The sequence below is a fragment of the Ruditapes philippinarum genome, unplaced genomic scaffold (assembly GCF_026571515.1).
Source record: "Ruditapes philippinarum isolate M1 unplaced genomic scaffold, ASM2657151v2 ctg3210_1_1_1_1, whole genome shotgun sequence".
NCBI classification, from domain to species: Eukaryota; Metazoa; Mollusca; class Bivalvia; order Venerida; family Veneridae; genus Ruditapes; species Ruditapes philippinarum.
In genome coordinates this window covers 120369-143865 of record NW_026852736.1, presented here as the reverse complement: position 1 = coordinate 143865, position 23497 = coordinate 120369, and the positions used below count along the sequence as shown (strand labels likewise).

The window sequence follows — 23497 nt, the reverse complement described above, 5'->3', positions numbered from 1 at the left end:
CTACTTTGTTTACATTTTAGCTCTAATTGGTCTGGGCTTTCATTCACTTAACACTTTATCAGGGAATAATTGGGAAATATGTCATCTGTCATCGTGGGAGGTTTATACAACAAGTATAAAGATAGGGAACATGTCCTATCCTGTAAATCTATTATTAAGTTGTATAAATTCAAGAAATAGTATACTTCACACATTAAGATTTGCTTGTACATCTTAGTGTACTGCAAAATCCTACCGTCTGTTGAGGTTTTAAGTCAATAAAACGGGGTCCTATTTCGTCCAAAAACTTAGCCAGTAACACGCGATAATCAGCGCCTATAAATTATGCGTGTTTACGGAACAGGACATCATACAATAATGCATTAAGTACATGTACAATCGAATATGGTATTCCAACATGTCTTGGATCTAAAATTAGAAGATCATTATTCACTAGACTATGTTTTCTTTTATCTGTAAACTAGACTATGTTTTTCTTTTGTTAAAAATTTCAAACTCAGGGAACTTTTTCACATAATATATAATTCATTATGATGGACTTTAATCGTGAAATATATCTGAAAAGATCATTTGCTGAGTGACTAAATTTAGTTATGTGAGACAGATCAAGGTCGTTTAATATGTGTGTTCTTTTATCTTTACAGGCTAGGATTGGACAGGAAACAAAATATATTTTACTGAGGTATTGTTTATCTTTGATATATTCTTTTCTTTTAATAAGTTCAGATCTATATGTAATGCTACCGAAAAGTAATCTTAAATAATCGTTTCCAACATGAACACTAAACAGTTTCTATATGTTATAACCTTATTGTAATCTGTTTACAAAATGAATTTATTGTTCGCAGAAGCTGAGAGTACAACGAGGTCAGAGTCATGTATTTCATATGTCTTTTTGAATATAAAATTTAAGATAGACGTCCCAATGTTATCCCTCGCCCAAAATTTCTCTGACTTTGCGATGAAAAGTCGACCGCGTTCTTTAGGGATTCCATTTTGCTCTATGTTAACTACCAGCTTTCACTTGTATTTTTTATATTCTTATATAATTACCCGCCTTAAAAATCGATAAATGACATCCGTTTCGATGTTCTGCCCGTAAATGAATATTGCAATTTTGAAATATAAACCATCGTTAAAAAAAAGTATTCTTACCCGCCCAAAAATAGAAAATAAAAACACCAAAATATTATCTCAACCCTCAAATCGGAAAGAAAAATCCCGATATTATCCGCACACGTAATCGAAAAAAGAACCCCCGATATTATCCTTGCACGTTCTTCGAAATCTCGCATAATCACACGGCCCTTAATCGAAAATAGAAATCCCGGAAGTATCCCACGCGTATAAATTAAAAATAAATCTCCAGATATATCTCTCACCCCTGAACCGATATCTTGATATAATTTCCCGCCTTTTACCGAAAGTAGAATTGCCGTAATTATCTTGCTCTTAATTTGATAATAAAATGACCGATATTACCCTTACTAACAAAAAATATATAAATTACGCCCGTAAGTCAAAAATATAAATTCTGATACTATCCCCGCCCCGATATTATCCCCCGAACATAATCAAAAATAGAAATATCGATATTATCTCCATGCACCTTAATCGAAATCCCTAATAGAAATCCTGATTATTATTTCCGCAATATATTGAAAAATAAAACGCGCACTATTTATCCTGTCTCCTAAATCGAAATCCCGGTATCATCCCCTCACATAAAAAGAAAATAGAAATAAAATTGTATTGTCCGTGCTCCTCTTTAGCAGAACAAGTAATTTATTGATTCTTCTCCCACTCTAAATCTAACTTAAACAGATGTTGCATTATCAGTAAGCGTTCATTCGTCCTTCACTCGCTTACTTACATCTAAATGTAGATTAATCAATGAAGTCAGGAAGTTTAAATGTTAAACTAGTTTTTCAGTGTAAAACTGGCGCAGGTTTAAAAATAGTGTTATTCTACTGCACTGGACCACCTAGGGTTAATGAGATGAACATAAAATTATGATCTTATCAGATGACCAAGCAGAACGCTTAAAATATCCTATCAGAGTGGCCGCAGTTAATTTCTCTTAATTTATGTGTTTATGTGTTATTATTAGAATTAAGATTTATTCAATTATTCTTGTTAAATGGATTAATACAATTACTTAATAACTTTTGTAAAATGGATTAAATACCGGATTTGTTTGTTCATAATTTGATTTAAAGTGATAATATTCTGGATATAACAATTGACTTCTGTTTTTGATTTGATTATCCATTTATATTTTCCACATGGATTGCAAATTATGTTTCAATTTTGCAATGTTACATTGCAACAGGGGTCAAGCCTAATGACCTTTTCCGCACAGTAGAAATAGGGAATAGTATTCTTTTATAATGATTGTTACTTTTACAGCATTTTATGTATATGGCAATTGCATACTTTATTTTGTACATTACATTTTCAGTTTTGAAAAGTTAATAGTCGTAGATTGAATGCGTTATCATTGTACTTGGTTATGAAGTTTTAACGACTTATCAAAATGCGAGCATGGTCTCTAAAATCTCATTAACCCTAGGTGGTCCAGTGCAGTAGAATTAATAAATTAAACGAGACTTACCTGGAAGTTGAAGTTCAATTATTATTCTACTGCTACTGGACCACAGGGTTTAATGCCCACCCGGTTACCCCTCCCATATGTATAAGCCATTGTCGCATTTTGCATAATTATGTATGCTCTGAAAGTCTGCTTGGTCATCTGATAAGATCATATGTTCATCTCATTAAACCCTGTGGTCCAGTAGCAGTAGAATAATAATTGAACTTCAACTTCCAGGTAAGTCTCGTTTAATTTATTAATTTTACTTTAAGGATCGTTACAAAGGCCGACATTATTTATTTGAAAAATAAAAAAAGAGAAACAGAAGTTAAGAGGTTTTAAGAGGTTTTTTGTTTGTTACTGTTTAAGCGTGACTAGATAAAAACAAGTAAAACAGTATTTATATATATATTATCTGTTCGGTATTATGGGAAACTTCATTCAATGTCATAATGCTTAAAAAGCGCTATTTATCTAATGCTACTACATATTTTAATAGTTAATGCATGATCTGTCCTTAATAGTACTTTCAACTGAGTTGAAAATGAGGATCGTTGGTAAACCAAAGGTCGGCCAGGTTTAATCTTTTTTATTCTTTTAATATTATAAACTTGATAGATCCTTTGAAGAAAGAATGTTTAAAATTAGTTATTTGATTACAATACGTATTATTTGCCCCTCAGCTAACGGGGTAATATGAGATCAAGGATTGACAATATCCATAATCACCCAAACAAGCTGTTTGTCAATCATTCTTTTATACCGAAAACGTTATAACAATATAAGTTACTTCATCAGCAAAAAATAAATCTAATACGCATTTATCATTTTCAGAAGTGATAATTACTTTTTAAAAATGGAGAGTAAAATACAGACCACGGGTGTAACTAGTTCAATACCGAATACGGTGATATGTAGGAGTTATGTACCCATGTACCCAATTTATCCGGAGGAATATTTTTTTGAAGGTGATGTCTGAACACACAAACACCACTGTTTAGGTCTAAGGGAGTTACATAAATATGATTTCAAATTGAAAATGTCATCTAAAATGGAAGAACAGATGTTAAATTGGGTAAACAAAGAATAATTATCACATCGAAGGGTGTGTTTCTTAATTTATTTAACCAGGGATAGTGGCGTGAATGGTAGCTTACAATTACCTCTTCCATGGCAGGCTCCATTAAACGTAGACTGAAACATTTTGAATGGCGATCTTTAGGCACCCTTTCTTCTTTATTTCATACCGTTATACTGCATAATTCGTTAGCTTCAGTTCAGCCCTATTTACCCTTTGACTGTGCTTGTTTTAGTAAATGAAAAATAAAATGTATAAAATACATAACTGCATAAGTTAATGTAGATATAATGTTAACGGGTATTTAAAGTAAATAGATATACAAAATTTATATTAATAATTACAAGCAAGAAATGATTGACTTAAACATTCGTCTGTACCATACCGGTATAAAAAAACCCGCAAAATGTCGGAAAGCAGTTTTAGATGGATGGTTCTAGTATTCTTTAAATAGCCATTAGGATATGTCGTCTGCTTTTCTGGGAAGCGTGTCTGTGATGTGAAGGTTACCTAATCTTTGGTCATCTTTCAAAGTTCCATTGTATCTAGTTGTGCCAACTGTTTTCTCCTTTAGGGCACACGTTTTTTTCTAACTCTATTTCAATTTGTCATAGCAACAAAAGTTAAATGTTTAATTCTGTTTTAACCAGTGCTAGGAGCGTTGAGGGTAGTCTCACTTTCAGTTCCTTCCAAGAATAGGCTCAATCACACCAAGCCAGTTCTTTAAGGATTTTATATTTCTGTCTATTGACACGATTAGATGAGGCATATCAGATACATGTACTTTAATATAAATGCCCTTATTTTTTTTAATTTTGAAGAAATAAATTAATATGTTTTAAATTCAATTTCATATCAATATATTTACACAGACGATAACTGGCTGTAAACACAGACAAAGATGGACTTTGGTGGTTTGGTTGTAGCAACGGGACTGACGTCATTTCTATGTCTTCTAGCGTCAATGTTATTTCTCTTTCGATGGAGATACAGAATCAACAAAGCTGGTAAGATCAACAATAACGTAATTATAGAATTTTTTTCAAATATTTACTTACAACAAGCACACAGAGATAACTACACGTGTCCGTAATCCCTTAATTCTTCTGCATTGTCTGCATTATCCATTAGACGTACGATGCATGATTAAAATATGTTTAACTAAGCAACAATACTGTAATATCACATTTACAGTTCAGGCATTACAGTATCATGTCCATAAACTTTGGTGTGGTGCCTTCTGGACACCCTGCTGTGGTAGCTAGGTTGTGTCGGGGGCTGCGTCCTGTGAACGTTGCTTTTGCCTTCCTGATCTTCAGTCTTATTTTTTATTCAAGATCGAACAATTCTCATGGGATTTAACAAAACCTGCGACATGCTGGCCGGTTATTCTTTATCTGCAATTTTATGAAATTCGAAAGTTGAATCTCAAATCGTCTTCATCATTTCTCTAATAGTATAGAATTTTAAAACGGTTAAAAATAATTCTTTATTTATTTATAAAATTCCAGAATGAAGTACATGTATGTACATTAAATATTATAACTGACTATTATTTACAGTGTTATTTAATATGTCCTTTCAACGTCTTTCAGACAAATCAAGAATAGAGAATAAATGTGATTATGAAAGAATGGAGACTTTGGGATTTACAGTTGTTAATGTCCAACTCCAACAAGACAATAATAGCTTGCTTGAGGCGGTAGCTGACCAACTCATATTTTCAGGTGTTAACAAGAAAGCAACAGTAAAGGAAACACAGCGAAATATATATGAATATTTTCAGAATGTTTCCACATCATACTTGGTGGCAGCATACAGGTACCTTAAAGCTAAAGCCATATTGGTAAAACCTAAAAACGACGATTTGTTGTATGCTATAGCTAATATCTATAAGGTAACTATTGAGGTAGTTAATGCTGGAACACTTGAATCAAGGATTATAAGGCCATTACACTGCAAATCATCTGAACGTCAACAAATTAAAGGGTTATTTATCGGGTACACTAGAAATAGTCGCTTTGTTTCCCTTCGAAAACTGCCAGAACCAAAAGTCACGATCGATGATTTACCAGCTGCTGGTAAGTCTTCTAAAGATATTAAGAATAATGTAATAAATTTTGTTATTCTCATCTCATGGATTTGATATATATTATTTTAGAAATATCGAATATAGCTGAAGGTGCTAAAATGTATCGTCAATACTGTTTATTCGAAAATTAATTACATTTTGTTAAATATATATACAGACATAAAAGAAGATAAGTACCGGTAATATTTTAGAGTTAAAGTAAACAAATAAATGTTCTTGTGTCAATTATGTTAAATGTCTTGAAAATGTATTTTGGAAACCTGCCAAGACATTAAAATTTATATCTGTATATAATCACTGTTCAAAAATATATACAATAATTTGTAGGATCTATTACACAGAGCAAGGAGAGACCAATCAAGATATGTCACAATGACACTGTTGGAAATAAAACAGAACTAGATATCACAAATCCTCGCCAGACTGTCATAAGTATAGGAGATAACCAAACAAACGTTTTAGATTGTGATGATGTGTTTGAAAAGATCACAACAATTACAGTTGGAACTAACAACGTCCAACAAATTAGGTGTAATTTACGAACTCCAAAAGATGTACTTAAATGCGCAAAATATTTTTACGAAAACAAAAGTGAATGTAAGTTTTTTTCCCTCTGCTATTCGTAACCCGATTTGTCACAATTACCCATAATCCACTTTTCCCACACAAATAGTTTGTAGTTAAATAGAAAAAAATACCATTGTAAAAGTCACAAAGAAAATGTCTATGTAACGATAAAGGTTTATGTATCAGAGGAGAATATTCAGATATGGCAAATAACCCATTCCTCTGTTCAGAATAATGAAAGTACTTGTATCATTATAACGAGGTCAGTATAATTTAAAAAAGATGGGCCTGTACACGTTTACTTAGACAAATACTATCATAATTACTTTCTATCGAATCCTTTGCCAATAACTTCTTCTCCGTAGTTTGCTTTTTCATGAAACCAGGCACTATGATAAACAACGAAAGGCAAAATAAACAGTTATACAATTTTCATGTAATTTTGTTGCGATTAATTCTTCCGAGGAATCAATTTGTATCCATATCTTTTTACATGACTTTTATCATTTTCATTACTTAGCGTACGTTTATTTGTACCATCCTTACAATCTGAATGGCTTATAGTTGTAGGTGCTGAAATTAAACTCAAAATAACTTGCAAAGGAGATGGTACAAAGGACACGAGTGACTACGAAGACTTAATATTTAAAAATCTTCAATCTAATTTAGATGAATTTCAAAGTGAATTGGATGCTGTTTTAGATGTTGAAGTAGTAAGAGTTGAAAAAGGGTGCATCCTGTTAACATTTAAGTCAAGGTCAAACGAATCGGCAGTAGAATTACCCGTCAAGTTCTTTTCATCGGAATTCGAAACCTTGATCCGGTTCATGCTACGGTCTCTTGACATGGAATGCTTTAATCTTATACAGTTTGTTATGCTTCTCGAAATCAAATTTCATCAAAGAGAATGTGTCTTTGACGAAGGAAATAAAAACGAATCAACCACACGCTATTCAGATGGTTCACATTGTAATAAGAAAACAGGTTATATTGGAACATTTGGGATGGAAAAGGAACTCAATAAAGGAATTTGTATAACTGTAAAACCTAAGAAAGATATTTTAAATACAAATCCTCGCCTAAGTGATATACCAGAACACTTAGTAAAGGCTGCCTTAACATCTATCAATAAAGAGGGAATACTGAAGCCCAACACTGAAGTCGATGTCACGCTGAAGAGGATAAGTTAGTCTAATTTTTATAACATTTTCGATAGTTCATAGTGTACTTTATCATGCTTGATAACTATTATTATATAATGGTCATAGAAGTATGTAACACAGATTCAATTCCATGTTGTGATTATCATTTCAGAAAATCTTTGCTAACAAAACAAATGTTTCTAAATCTGTTACTGTTCAGAGGAGACTTAAAGTCATTTTGTTTTAATTTGTTATTTTTAGAATGTAAACACAACAATCCAACTATAAAAGTACGACCTTTGAGTAACCAAAAGGGTAGCACAGACAATAAAGGTAATATTTATTATTTTAAATGAATTATTTATTGTTTTCATCTACATTTACTGTATTTATAGTATTTTTTATCTATCAAATGAAAATTTAAATTTTTTAAACGTGCATTTAAGATAGCTCTTTTAGATATGTTTTTAAATTTGAAAGCTAAAATTATCCACTGGCATTAAATTTTATCTAAGAGAAAGTCAAAAAAAACTCAAACCCATTCGCTTTTTGCTACTGTCTCTGGATATTTTATTTTTGAAACTTAGTAAGTTCGATCATCTTTGAAACAGAATATATAAGTGATGAGGAACAGAGAATTGATACTGAAGCTACTTCAGACAAGAAAGTTAGCGATAGTGAAACATTCATTCGACCGATGCGCAGGAAAGTAGGGGATAAGTGCATTGAAAATCTACCAAAATTGTTTCATGTGATGAAACGTAATATAACTTTCAATATTGCAGGCAAACACAGAAAACTGCGTTACTTTGCGTTACATGATGAGCTTGATTATCAGGAGGTTGGTTATATGACGGGGATCATAAAGGGCAAAAATGGTCTGGTAGCAACAGCATTCAGGGCAGGTCATGACTTTGTTTTGACTACGTACCACTTTGTTTCTGGTATGTTATTAAAATGTGTATTAAATGGGCAAATATTGTTTTAAAAAAAAACTACTTTATACTGACACCCACTTTTTTCGAGCTCAATGTCCCAAAAACAGCAAATAATAATAGGTACTTTTTGGTTGTAAGTCGGAAAAGAGACATTTGACATTTCTTAAAATGTTCCAGTTTTGAAAATAAGCAGTGCCCACCTTGCTAACAAATTAAGAAAAATATCGTGAAACAATCGTCGAATGGCTTGCTGAATGGTAGTGATCGGGGTAGTTGACCTTGGTTGGCATCTTTATGACTTTTTACCCAATATTGTTTGACATTTTTATATCAAGATGAGGTTTAATATCCATTAATCGAGCCGCTATCTAGTAACTGAATAGAAAATGTGTTATGACAATGGAAATTATTGTACCCCGCTTTTCAAAGACAAAAAAAGCGGATTAAGAAATGGGCTCCATCCGTCCGTTTTCCCGACCGCCTGTCAGACGTTCGTGTTCGGTCCATAACTTAACATAACATTAGGACAACCTGGCACAAATGTTTTTTTTCTAATAAGGCGATGTGTCATGCACAAAAACCCGGACTACTACCTCAAAGGTCAAGTCACATTTGGTATTTAAAATTCAACATTGTTATGTCTCGTCCGGTCTATTAGTTTCTTATTCATGTTGGGATTTTGAAATTGTGGGCACAAATGTTCGCATTGATGTATCGATGAGACTGTATGTCATGCTCCCCCAAAAGAAGTCACTTTCCTCCAAGGTCAAGGTCACATTTGAATTTCAAAGATAAACATTGCCTGTTACAGAGTATATTTAGTGTCAATCAATATCATCTTCACAGATAAAGGGATTTTGAAAATACTTGGCACAAATTATAATTCAATGTGGTGTGCACAAAACCCAGTCCATTGCCTCTAAGATCAAGGTCACAATGTGAGGTCAAAGGTTATTATGGTCTTTTATATGGTGTATTTTGTGTCCAGATCATAACTTACTCATCCATCAAGGGATTTTGAAATTACTTGGCACATATTTTACAATAACAAGACTACGTGTCGTGCGCAACATCCTGGCGCCTACCTCCAAAGTCCAGGTCATACTTAGTGGTTAAAGGTCAACGTGGTCTGTTCAAGGGTATTTATGGTGTCCAGTCCATAACATTCCTTCATCTATCATAGAATTTTGAAATAACCTGTCACAAATCATGCGCGACACCTATTCCCAATTGTAGGTCACATTATATGTCCAGTATATAAACAATTTTACCGTTCAAGGGATTTTGAAAATACCTGGCACAATTATTTAAAATAGTGGGACAATTTGTCACACGCAAGACCAAGGTAAAGGTAACATGGGTGGGGGGAGGGTCAAAGCTTCATATAGTCTGTTATAGATTATATTTTGTATCTGGAATATACCTTTTTCACGAATCAAGAAATTTTTCAATAATGTTTAAAATGATAGGCGTAACACATAGACCTCTACCTCAAAGGTCAAAATCACACTTTAAGGTCAAAGCCTAAAATGGTATGTTGCAGGGTCACGCCCCATGCAAATAAAATTCCATTGGTGAATCGACCACATACCTTGATCGATGAAAACAACTATATACCGGAAACGAAATATACCCTGTAACAGACCTTACCCTGTATTGATATTATATTTGTTACATTTTGTGGCTGTTGAATAGTGATAGCAACTAAATAAATGCATTACTGTTGACACATACACAGGATTAATTCCATTTTATATCTTTTATGAATTTATTGTTACTTACATATGCAGGTCTATCTTTGGTAAAGATTTTGAACTGAAAGTTCAGATTCTCACCTAAATCATTTGAAATAGCACAATATTTTGCTTCATGTTATACTTCCCTTAGGCGGGGGACGTTGGTAACTCTGTTACAAGTTCCTGTTGTCAAGATATCTATTTCGGCCGAACATTGTCCGTGCCTTTAGGTGTTCTGAACAAACAGATATGCAGTGTAGTCATTTGTCCATAAAAAGGCAATACTTCTTGTGCCGTTGACTTACCATGAATTGTTAGCCAAGATTATTATTGAAGTAGTGTACTTTACATCAGTCAATGTCATGATATAGTTTTCGTAGACCTACAATTATAAGGCAATCAAATCATACGGTCGTCAATTTTGAAGAACCTAGCTGCCATGAGATAACAAGAACCATTGTTATGAATGAATTCTAAGTCAGCTCTATATTAACATTTTTGTTTCATGTTATTGTTATATCATCAATGCTATAATCAAATTATACATATGTATATAAAATTAACTGAAAAATTGTATAATATCACCTTTTCTAGCTACTGACCAAGATCAAATTGAAGTGGTTTTCAAAGATGAAAGGAGGGGCAAAAGGCTGAAGCTGATATTTTTCAATAAAGAACTAGATGTAGCATTGCTGGAGATACAAAGTCCATCAAAGAAAGTGCAATCTGTTTTGTATATAACAGATGCAAGTCCGGGTGATGACATTTACATTGTTGGGCATACTTCTAAAAACAAGTTGAAAAAGGAACGAACAACATGCCTTAATTGGAGAAATATTGATATGTCGTCAGATTGCGAAAAATACATATTGTTTCATTCGGAGAAATTTGGGGAAGGGTCATCTGGTGCACCTTGTGTAAAAATCCATGACAATAAACTATGTGTGGTTTCGATTCTGATTGGTGAATTAATTGGCGCCAAAAATAGCAGAGCTGCACATTTAGGTGTAAACATGATGGCTCTGTATAGTCTTATGTTAAAGCAAGACAAAGACCTTTGTCACTCAGTTTTTCAAGTAGTTGATAATAGAGTTGATACGTGCTATTGTAAGGAAGCGGAGGACATTTTTGATTTCGTAAACTCAAGAGCATCGTAATATATATTAGGGTGTTTTAGTTTCTTTGTAGGCTGTAAGCATCCAATGATTTGTATAAATTTCGTTTTTTTAATGTACATATTTTATACAGAAGACTACCATGTTTATGTGGCTAATCTCCAAAACTGTTTCTGAGGATTTTATACGCACTTGTAATTACTTATAATTTGCGTCCTTTTGCTTCCATTAATGACCACTAATAAGCAAATTGCTGACTTCGAAAATTATCAAAGTTTTTTTTTTTTCGTAGCAGACGATCAGCATCACCTCAGAGGAATATTTGTTACAGATACATTATGAATTGTGGCTTTTAGAACAAAAATTTGAAACTTGAATACTGTTGCATGTACCAAACGTTAACTTTACGGATTTGTCAAATGCTTATTCCCTGGATCATGGTGGTTATCCAAATTAGTTTTACTTTGCAGCAAAGAAATAAAATGCTTAAAACGAATCATTTTCGAGATATTTTAATATTTATTTCTTTAAATGTCCTTAAGGTGTGAAGTTTCCTTCGTTGATTCTACTAACAATGCGTATAATTGTTGATATATGCCCTATTTCTTACTTTGTTAGATCACAATTTTGTTTGTTTGTTCGTTAACGATAATATTAAAGCATTTTATGTACACATCGTCATACTTTAGAGTATGGTTATGATTTATATCAATAGTGTATGGGAGAATGTACAAGTAACCAATGAAGTATGGAGTAAATTTTATATTTCGTTTTTTGTTCCACATTTCGAAAAAAGGAATTATCGAGCTGCTTCCATAACACTTTAGTCGGTGTCGACGTTGGCCTTGGTTAACATTTAAGTTAAAGTCTGTTTTCTCAGAAACTATTAAGCTAATCACTACAGACTTGTTATGCTTGTGTATGGTCACAAACGAAGAAAAAAGGATATACGCAAATCAATTTCCCGAATATGAGAAAGAGTCGTAACTCAATTAGAATTATTTTCTTTGCTTAGGATGAGTTCTCTCGCTTTTCAAGCTTGTCAACTTTTTGGTAGTCCAATGAAGCTTATTTATTTTTTCTAGCATAATTTATTTTAAGTAACAAAACAAAACTAGAAGGACATATAAGTGCATTTATAAGTCAAACTTTTGTTTAACAAAATAAATACCTTATCGGTAACAATTACAATTTAGATAACACTCATTCATAATAAAGATTCTAAGCATACCAAACTGCAGTGGGACTATGTTCAGGCCTTCGCCTGAAGTAATAAAAGTCAAAACAAGTTTACATCAATCTTTTATTGTTCTTTTTTAATAAAATTTTATTAAAAAAAAATACAGACCATAGCATCAATTAAAGTATACAAAGCTATATCTTTTTTGAGTGGTGTTTACAAAATTTTTGTTTCAATATTAGAAAAAAAGCAGTTCTTGTAAAAATTGTGTGGAAGAAATATTTCCTTTTCAGCCAAAGGCGCATGCACAAAATTATCGTTTACGGTCACAATCCTACTATGCATAGCAGATTAATAATTTGTTCCAGAGCATTTCATTTTGTTTACGAACAATATTCTATGAGGTAAATAACAATAAAACAATAACAATAAAAAATTTGTGTTAAAACTCTTTTGTAATGCACCATAAGATAATGGAAGAAACCGGTTTTTAATGTTTTTAAAATAATCTTAAATTTTATGGAAGTATGTCGTCCAATTTAGCGTTTTACCCTTTAAAATCAAGTTAGATTAAAACAGTTATTTTATTATTCTGCTACGACTGTTATATAACACGTCTTAATTCTCAAAAGATGGACGGTATGTAGCCAAATCTAAAATAAGATGCACTATTTCATTCCTGAAGAATTACACATTACAAATCGCTTTTAAAAATGACGTTTTATTTTTTAAGCAGGTATTTTCTTAAAAGTGTAAATAATATACCGTTTCAAATATTTAGTAATACAAAGTATAATGTTCTACCTTTTAAATAGGACACATATTTATTCACATTATATGTATAAAAAGTTTTCTTTACTATGTGTATGGATACTGAAGAAATACCTTAAACTTTATAATAATAATAATTATAATAATAATAATAATAATCAGATAAAATGATAGTGATTATCCATTCATATACACTATATATTATAGATAGTAAACAAGGCACCAAATTGAATGTTATTTGACACGATTATGTGTCATAAAAAAGTATCGACTATGGTCCAACTTTGGATATTATCTCTATTTCTATATATTGTACATTAAGCCTCAAGTCCATAAAGGATCGGCCATTCATTATCATTCCAAAACGTAGTAAAGAATCTGTTGCCATCTGAGTTGAAGTCTATGTCGCCATACTGCTTCGTTCCGTCACAGACCTCTCTTTTTACGTGTCTGCCGTCCCTTGAAATGCTTAAGATAGCTCTTGACGAATCAGTGCATATAAATATTCGTCCTGAGGTGGGTTCTATGGCAGATCCACGTGGAAATTTCATCGAATATTGGGCATTATCTGTCAATCGAAATGTTTCTTCAATTTTTGTTCCATCCCAGGAGCACCCAACAAAACTGGGTCCATCACCATAATAGAAATTTCCTTTACCATCTGTCATTAGAAGCCCTCCTCTGTCACGTTTTATGCGGGGATGAGACCTAACTTCAGCATCATCGTTGTCATCTTTATTCTTGATGATGACCTTGTATTCTGTAGTGGCGCAAACGTTATCTTTATCTATTGCTACGACATACCTTGTCCTGTCATTGATTCTCATAACATGCAGAGGAGGACCTAATTCTGTCATGCCCTCATCCAGCCTACATACAATTGCGAGGGAGAAATCATTGCCTGTATAGGTAATCAAAAGCTGGTGATCTTCGAATCCTTTGTTTACATCCGACGGTTTTGGTATGTTCTTTGGATTTTTGGCTCGATATTGGTCTGGCAGAAGTTGGACAAGATAAATTTCTTTGAAGGATTCATTCTCTGTATTTGTAACGATTAGGACCGAGTTTTTACGATCAACAAACGCAATGTGATTATTATTCAAATACATCCGGCGACAATCAACCTGTTCTTGTCAACAAGATAATCAAGCGTTTTGATAACTCTGACTGCAAAATAAAAAAAAGAAAATCGTAGTGAAGCATGTGAAATAAAAAGAATCCAGTAATATCATTGGATATTTTTATTACTAGCAATGCATGACCTGATTTATAACCGATACATATTCCGTTTTAAAAGACTGCTGCTAAATCGGAATACATTATTATTAACAATTTGCTGTTGCGTTGAAACAATTATATCTACGAAATCGCTCTGTGTAGCAATTATCAATATTTTCTAATATCAAATTTGAGCAAAGCATTTATAGCAAGATCAATTTTTATATAACAATATAAACTTCAACAAAATTATGTTTTCTTTTAATCTCAGCCTCTACAAAATATAAACTTACCTGAAGACATATTTCTTATTGTTTCTAGTCCTTTCAAGTGTGCTCTTTTTTAATTTGTGAGTGTTCTTTTAACTAAATAAGAACAATCAATATGACGTAGTAAGGCCACGAAAACAATGTCTGTTTATCGGAAGGGAACAAAAATTATTTAATAAAACGGGTTATTTTACCAATAACTTAATATTTAGATTTCATTTTACTCGAGTGGACTTTGACACGCCAAGTCACACTATGTTTAGAGGTGCGGGCTGTGACGTTTTTGTAATACAATCTATAAGAGCCAAACACAACTGATTTATGCAGGACCTTGTGTCCTTACTGCATGGATAAGCGATGCTGTGTCAGTAATTATATAAGGTTGTTTTGATGTTTTGCGTTCAATACTCAATTCTATATCTGAATTCTCACAGCTGTCAAACCTAGTTCCTTATACAATATATGTTTTGCCCATGTGAGTAAGTTCGAAATAATCAGTATTGTACTAGACAATGTAAAACAAGCTTTTAAATTCACAATGCCAATTTACTTATATTTTGAAAGAACTTCAGCTACTTCGTGTATAATATGATATACAATTACTACATTTAGACACCGTTAATGAAAACGTGGTTTGGAAGAGTATAATATCAATTTGATATGTATTTATTTAGACTCGGAAAATAACGACGAGGGCTAAATTGATCAGAATGGATCCAAAAAAGACTAACATTGAAGGTCACATGGTGAAAACACCCGAAGTTCCTCAATTGCATTTTGTAAGGTTTAAAATAACATGTTTTAAGATATATCTTTGCATGTTTTGCAATATCTATATATGGATCACAAACAAACATGCCACTCGACAGAAAGGACAGCCATTTCTACTTCCCATGTAATTGAATATATTTTTTTAATCACAATCATCAAACAAGGTCTGCAATTTTCATGGAATTTTGCTGTTTTTAACAAATGTTTATACATCACAACAGCAGGTGGCAAGTGCTGTGTGGAAGCCATAAAATATCGCCCCATTCAGCACTTGTAAGTGTTGAGAGTTGAGTCCCGTTTAAGCCAGTGCTAGGGGGCGTGAGAGAAGTTAAACTTTTTAATAACCTCTCATGTACATAACTAAATCAGACAGAATCTGCAATGTTCATGTAATTTTGCTGTTTTTTATGCTTCCGAGGAATCACTTTTAACAGATATTGAGACTTAAAGAAAGAAATATCGCTATCTAAAATATGATGTGCATGGAGTATATTGGATACGTCCTGTTTGGTCCAGGAAAACAAATTTTTTCACTACGTTTAACTAGTTAACATCGCATGACAATTGCTTGAATAGGTCCTTAAATTATGATTTCGTGCGCGTTACAAAATTGAATATAAACGTTACGTAAGTTAACCGATTATGTCTTTCTTTTTGTTGAATCATTTCTTTAATATGACAATATGTTGATATTAGGTAGGACTTGTATCTGGTTTGAAAACTACAGTATTTTTTTAAGATAACTGAATCATTCCCGGTTCTGATAGAATTCATGAAATTTTTATTTAATCATGCAATGGTGTATTGTTTGAATAGTATAAATACATTTTACATATTTATTAATTCTTATCGAGAACCATTTATGAAAATAATGTAGGCATTAATTTACAAAGTGTATGATTTTCCAAAAATCAAAAACTTACCTCAGACAGGCATATTATGTTTAAAGTATTTTTTGTGAATCTCGCATTAAAGAACAAAGTTTTAAAATACCAAATCGGTACCATTTTTTAAAATTTATACCTACACGAATAAACCTGTTTGTTGTGGTTCATTATCTTAAGTACAGACATAATAAGTGTGCGAAATGTATAGATTTTATATCTATGAATTTAAACATTGTCCTTACTGCGTTTACATGGTTTATGACCGATAGCAAATAAGTACAAGATGAACGAAACAAGGTTTTCTATTTTCTGAATATGTGTACTTGAGATTTATACGTCTGACCATTACAATATAATTGACGTAAGTATTATTCTAATAAGTAGCTAATAACTTTTTTCGAGTAGCAGTTAGGAAAAGGCTTCATTTGCTCATGTAATAGTATAAGTCTATCAGTTTACAAATTATAGAGGTTTCATGTCAATGAACACACTAACATACATTTATTTGTTTAACTTATGAAGGAAAATTTACTTCCTTATTAATCTTTAACCATGTTAAAACTTGTGTATGATTTTGTTAGATAACATAAGGCTGAATAATGGTTTATAAGACCGACGTTCTTACGTGTACTTTAAGTTTTATGAAATTTATATAAAATGACGTAAACCACACATTCAAAAATACGCAAAGATTATAAATTTGTGCATATTTGTAAATAAATGTAAAAAATGAAATATTTTTAAGCGTGTCGCTTATATTACAATAGGACTACCTGCATGAAAAATGTATTTTACCTTGTGCATATATTTATGTACAAAGTAGAGTCCATTGTTTAGTCTATACTTATATAATCACTGTTAAAGTTATCAAAAAACTGTATTGGGCAATATTGACGAAGCATGTAGTATTTGGCAATATTGACCAGAGAAATATTGACCAGACATTCAGTTGTGGACAATATTCACCAATCATTTAGCAGTTTGTGCTTCGTGTAAAATTTCCTTTAGGTGAGGACATTGGTAACTCTATTACAAATTCTTGTTGTCAATATATCTATTTCGGCCGAACATTGTCCGTGCCTTTAGGTACTTTGAACGAACAGATATGCAATGTGGTCGTTTGTCCATAAAAAGGCAATACTTCCTGTGTCGTTGACTCAACTTGGCATGTTGACCCAAACTATAATTGAATTAGTGTATATTGCATCAATAAATTCCCTTTTACATTATTCATAGACCTGAAATTATAAGGTAATCAAACCATGTTACTTGTACTTGAAGACTGTATATCATATTTTCTTTCGACGGTGATGCTTTCCTGTGTCCTATTCCATGCGTTAGTGAATTTTGAAATAACAGCTGCCACGAGATAACAAGAACCATACTTGTGAGACATAAATTAATTCGAAGTCACAACTATGTTTGCATGTTTGGCTGATGCATCAAATTAGCTTAAATGTACTATATTACCTTTACAAGATATTGACTAAGATCAAATTGAAGTGATATTCAAAGATGAAGAAAAAAAAGTTAAAGCTCATATTTTTCAGTAGAGATCTAGATGTAGCATTGCTGCAGATACAAAGTACATCAAAGAAAGCGCATTATGTTTCGCATATAACAGATGGCATTTGAATTGTTGGGCATACTTCCAAAAACAAGTTGAAAAAGGAATAAACAACATGCCTGAGTTGGAGAAATATTGACATGACGTCAGATTGCGAAGAAAACATATCGTTTCATTCGGAAAAATTGAGGGAAGGGTCATCTGGTGCACCTTGTGTGAAAATCCATGACATTAAACTAATTCAATTCTGATTGGTGAATTAATTGTCGCCAAAAATAGCAGAGCTTCACATTTAGTTGTAAACATGATGGTTCTGTACAGTCTTATGTTAAAACAAGACGTAACTTTGTCATGCAATTTTTCAAGTCGTTGATAATAGTGTTGATACGTGAAATTGTAATGGAGCGGAGGACATATTTGATTTTATAAACTCTAGAGCATCGTAATATAAATACTATCTTGTTTTAATTTCTCTCTAAGTTGTAAGCTTCCAATGACTTGAATAAATTTTATGCACATTCCTTTTCCTGAATTTACATAATTCATAAAGAAAACTGCTATTTGAATGCGTCATGTAAAGAGTTTCTAATGATTTAAATCATTATGATTTGCCTCCTTGTGCTTACTTTTATAGAGCACTAATAAGTACATTTCTGTCATTGAAATATATCAAAATGTAGCAGACGATTATCATTAGGTCAGAGAAATATTTCTTTTTAAAATTATTTATTAATAATATAACTATAAATTATAGATTTTACAACACAAATCTGAAAATTGGTTACTGTTACATGTACCAAAGTTAAATTTACGGAGTTGTCAATTACTTACTTGGTTTTTGTGGATCATGGTTGTGATCCAAAATAGTTTCATTTTTTAGGCTTAAAACGATTCATTATTTAGATAATTTGATGTTTTTTCATTAAATGTCTTTTAGGACCCAAGTTTGCTACGTCGATTTTACTAACAATGCGTATATTTGTTGATATATGCCCTACTTCTTACTTTGTTAGTTAATAATTCTTTTTGCCATGTCTAAGATGATATTAAAGCATTTTATGTACACATCGTAATACTTTAGAGTATGAGTATAATTTAAATCAATGGTTTATGGGAGAATGTAAAAGTAACCATTGAATAAGGTATGGAGTAAAATTTCTACATTTCTTTTGTTCCACTTTTCGAAGAAAGAAAACATGGAGCTTCTGCCATGACACTTTCGTCAGCTTCGACGTTTTTTTTTCAGAAACTATAACACCTATTCGCTACAAACTTGATATCCTTGTTTATTGTCACAAAATAAAGAAAAAAAAGATATCTGCACATAAATTTGCCCGAATAAAAGGAAGGGTCGTAACTCAATTGTATTTTTTTTATTTGCTTAAAATGATGAATTCTCTCGCTTTTAAACCTTGTCACTTTTCGCATTCGGACACATTTGTGGTTATGCTAATTCATCTCATGAAGCTTTATCAGAGGCCTTTCTAACAATTAATATCAGTCTTACAAAGAATGTATTTTTTCAATAATGGATATTCAAACTTTCAATAATATAAATGTATCTAAGGTGTTCTATATATAGTATTTGCCATAGAATATAACTATAAAACAGTTGTCTAATGGCTTTAATAATGATTTGAAATAATCTTGATTTCATCCGTCTTATTCTACCATTGTAAAACTGATAAGCAGGTGCTTCCCGGCCAATATTACGGCATTGACAAGGAATGTAAACGGGGATAACCATGAAAAGGAACGAACCGAATAGTAAAAATAAATCAAATACGTTATTAAAGGGCCAGTGGCTACTAGTATAATGTGTGTTCAGTAACACAACAAAACGAGGACATGTAAGTATATTTATAAGTCAAAGTTTTGTTTAACAAAATAACTTCCTTATCGGTAACAATTACAATTTAGATGACACTCATTCATAATAACGATTCTAAGCATACCATACTTCAGTGGTATTTTTTGTTCAGGCCTATCGCCTCAAGAAATATAAGTTAAAACAAGTTCATTGCTTTGTTTCAATAATTTCTATTTTATAAAATACACACCATAGCATCAGTTAAAGTATATTAAGCTATATCTCTGTTGAATGCAGTTTCTAATTTTTTGTTTGAATTTTGAAAACGAATAATACTAAAATGCGAGTACACGTGTGAAAGCAATATTTTCTTATTAACTAGTGGTATTGTTTACTGGTAAAATCCTACTAAATGTAGCATATATTAAGCAAAATAAGCATTTTGCTCCGGAACATTTTATTCTGTTTACGAGCAGTATTAAACAGACATTTCATGTTTCAGCTCTTTCGATAATTCACCGTAAAATTATGAAAAAAGCGTATTTTACATTCTTAAACTATTTTTAATTTTTTTTTTAAACATGACATGGAATATAGCTTTATACCGTTTGATTTCAAGATTAAAACAATTTTCTTATTATTCTACTACGATAGTTATATATCACGACATACATTCACAAATTATGGACGATATGTAGGTAAATCCAAAGGTGCACTATTTCAATTCTAAACAGTAAGACATTACAAAACGTGTTTAAAATGACTTTGGTGACTTAAATCATCTAACACAAGACTGCATATAATAAACCGTTTCAAATATTCAGTAATACAAAGAATAATGTTCACCCTTTTGAATAGGATACATATTTGCATAAACACGTTTTCTTTACTGTGTGTATTGATACCGAAGAAATACTTTATTCTTTAGGTAAGCACAAATAATAATAATAATTAGATAAAATAATACTGATTATGGATGTATATGTATATAGTAAGCAAGGCAACAATGTTATTTGATACAATTCCGATTTCTTAATCACAAATATGTGTCATAAAAAGTATCGACTATGGTCAAACTTTGGATATTATCTCTATTCCCATATGATGTACATTAAGCCTCAAGTCCATAAAGGATCGGCCATTCATTATCCTTCCAAAACGTAGTAAAGAATCTGTTGCCATGGGAGTTGAAGTCTATGTCGCCATACTGCTTCCCTTTGCCAGACACCTCTTCTTTTACGTCTCCCCAGTCGCTAGAAATACTATAAATAGCAAATGACAAATCAGTGCATATAAATATTCGTCCTGAGGTGGGTTCAATGGCAGATCCACGTGGAAATTTTATCGAACATTGGGCATTATCTGTCAATCGATTTCTTTCGTCAATATTTATTCCATCCCAGTAGCACCAAACAAAACTGTGTCCATCACCATAATAGAAGTTTCCTTGACCATCTGTCATGAGAAGCCCTCCTTTGTCACTTTTTATGCGGTCATAAGACGTAACTTGAGCATCATCGTTGTCATCTTTATTCTTGATGATGACATTGTATTCTGTAAGTGCGCAAACGTTATCTTTATCTATTGCTATGACAGACCTTGTCCAGGCATTGATTCTCACAACATGCAGAGGAGGACCTAATTCTATCATGCCCACATCAAACCTACATGCAATAGCCAGTGAGAAATCATTGCCTGTATAGGTATTTGTATAGGTAATCAAAAGCTGGTCATCTTCGAATCCTTTGTTTACATCCGACGGTTTTGGTATGTTCTTTGCATTTTTGGCTCGATATTGGTCTGGCAGAAGTTGGACAAGATCAAGTTCTCTGAAGGATTGATTCTCTGTATTTGTAACGATTAGGACCGAGTTTTTACGATCAACAAACGCAATGTGATCATTTTTCAGATACATCCCGGCAACAATCAACCTGTTCTTGTCTGCAAGATAATCAAGCGTTTTGATTTCTCTGACTGCAAAACAAAAAAATCGTAGTGAAGCAGGTGAAATAAAAAGAATCCAGTAATATCATTGGATATTTCTATGGAAGCACAACAATGATAAAGTAATTAAACTAGCAGGGCATGACCTGATTTATAGCCGATACATCTACTGCTAAATCATTTTGGAAATGTGATAAATAGAATATTTTACTGCTATAGCTTTAGTACTAAATGTATGCCACCCGGCGAATAAAATGATATTATGGACAAAATTTAATATCATGTTACCAATTTTGTACAACGAAACTATGAGAAAACAGATTGTAAAAATGAAATATTTCGTTATTACCGATGTCTTTAGTTTTCACGAAAAATATCTAGATCTTCTAAATAATTTATTATGATATATATAATAAAATATTAAAGAAAACAACAAAATAAAGCCGCATTTAGTTCAGAATCAAGCAATTTAGTAAAAATAATATTATGGTTCAAACAATTCAAACAATTCTGTCTTTTTATCTTTGACAAGCCATATTTCTAAAATTATAATTGTCATTATCATTATTATTTAATTAACAATTTTGCTAACTTAAACCGAAATATGCAAGAGGTCTTTCTGCAGCTGTGAAAAAATACTTCAATTGTTCAAACGGCGTGAAAGTAAGAATCTCTGATTGGCCGAATGGCATCTGCGAATAATAGCAACATATAATAAAGCTTTTCTTTCATCCATCCCATGATAAGGTATAATTAGGAACAAACAACGAGGTGTTGACACACATATGAGACCAATTATAACTGCACACTTATAAGATAATATAATGTTTAATGTATTGCTTATGAATTAAAACACCGGTGTCTAAAGTGATCAGAGTGATAACGCTGGTGATTGTGTGTAATTTGTTAAAGATATACTACGTTCATCGTAGAGTAAATATTTAAATCACTGAAATTTATTAACATCTATGAAATTCTAACTGAATATGTCGTATTTAAATAATAGAATGAACAAACTTGTATGTGAAGCTGCAGTCCCTATAACATGTCAGGTAATGTTGATCTTTTTTCTTAAAATAGCTTCCGCTTTTTAATGGCACTATATATTCATATTTTGACCATCTGTTGTGTGTATAATTTTAAACATATCATCTATACTTTTTGTGAAGTCAAAACTTGTTATTTTATATTCATTTAACAAAGAGACTGTGTAGCAATTATCAATATTTTCTTATATTAAATTTAAGCATAGTATTTATATCAAGATAAATTTTTATATAACAATATAAACTTCAACAAAATTATGTTGTCTTTTAATCTCAGCCTCTACAAAATATATACTTACCTGAATACATATTTCTTATTGTTTCTACTGTAGTCCTGTCAAGTGTGCTCTTTTTTAATTTGTGAGTGCACTTTTAACTAAAAACGAACAATCAAAATGACGTATTAAGGCAACGATAACAATACGTTTGTTCATCGGAAGGGAACAAGAATTATTAAATATTACCGATAACTTAATATTTAGACTTCATTTTACTCCAGTGGACTTTGACACGCCAAGTCACACTATGTTGAGAGGTGCGGGCTGTAACGATTCTCTAATACAATCTATAAGAGCCAAACACAACTGATTTATGCAGGACTTTGTGGCCTTACCGCATTGACAAGCGATACTGTGTCAGTAATTATATAAGGTTGTTTTGATTTTTTGTGTTCAATACTCAATTCTTTATTTATCTTAATTGTCACAGCTGTCAAACCTAGTGCCTCATCCAATATATGTTTTGCAAATGTGAATGAGTTCGAAATAATCAGT

At 32.0% G+C, this 23497-nt stretch overlaps 2 protein-coding genes across 6 annotated transcripts in view; one reads left to right on the top strand and one right to left on the bottom strand.

The window, feature by feature from the left end:
• The first annotated feature begins 479 nt into the window (after positions 1 to 479).
• LOC132722775 (uncharacterized) lies at positions 480 to 13311 on the top strand. The gene is made up of 8 exons (XM_060707340.1): positions 480 to 682; positions 4544 to 4678; positions 5267 to 5752; positions 6091 to 6360; positions 6895 to 7515; positions 7734 to 7805; positions 8258 to 8416; positions 10741 to 13311. The coding sequence occupies exons 2-8, from the start codon at positions 4573 to 4575 to the stop codon at positions 11301 to 11303; spliced, it is 2277 nt and encodes a 758-aa protein (XP_060563323.1). The 5' UTR covers positions 480 to 682; positions 4544 to 4572; the 3' UTR covers positions 11304 to 13311.
• Positions 13312 to 13449: 138 nt separating this feature from the next.
• Positions 13450 to 23497, bottom strand: part of LOC132722749 (uncharacterized) — a 52621-nt gene continuing 42573 nt past the window's right edge. Inside the window, exons 1-3 of one of the 5 annotated variants that reach the window (XM_060707310.1) lie at positions 23024 to 23068; positions 22696 to 22800; positions 19773 to 21708 (exon numbers count right to left, since the gene is read on the bottom strand). In XM_060707310.1, the coding sequence (XP_060563293.1) occupies positions 20846 to 21649 (804 nt within the window). In that variant the 5' untranslated portion in view covers positions 21650 to 21708; positions 22696 to 22800; positions 23024 to 23068 and the 3' untranslated portion in view covers positions 19773 to 20845. Of the gene's footprint in view, positions 14380 to 19772; positions 21709 to 22695; positions 22801 to 23023; positions 23144 to 23497 lie in introns of those variants that run through there. The other 4 variants (XM_060707321.1, XM_060707302.1, XM_060707328.1 and 1 more) reach the window with 4 other exon arrangements.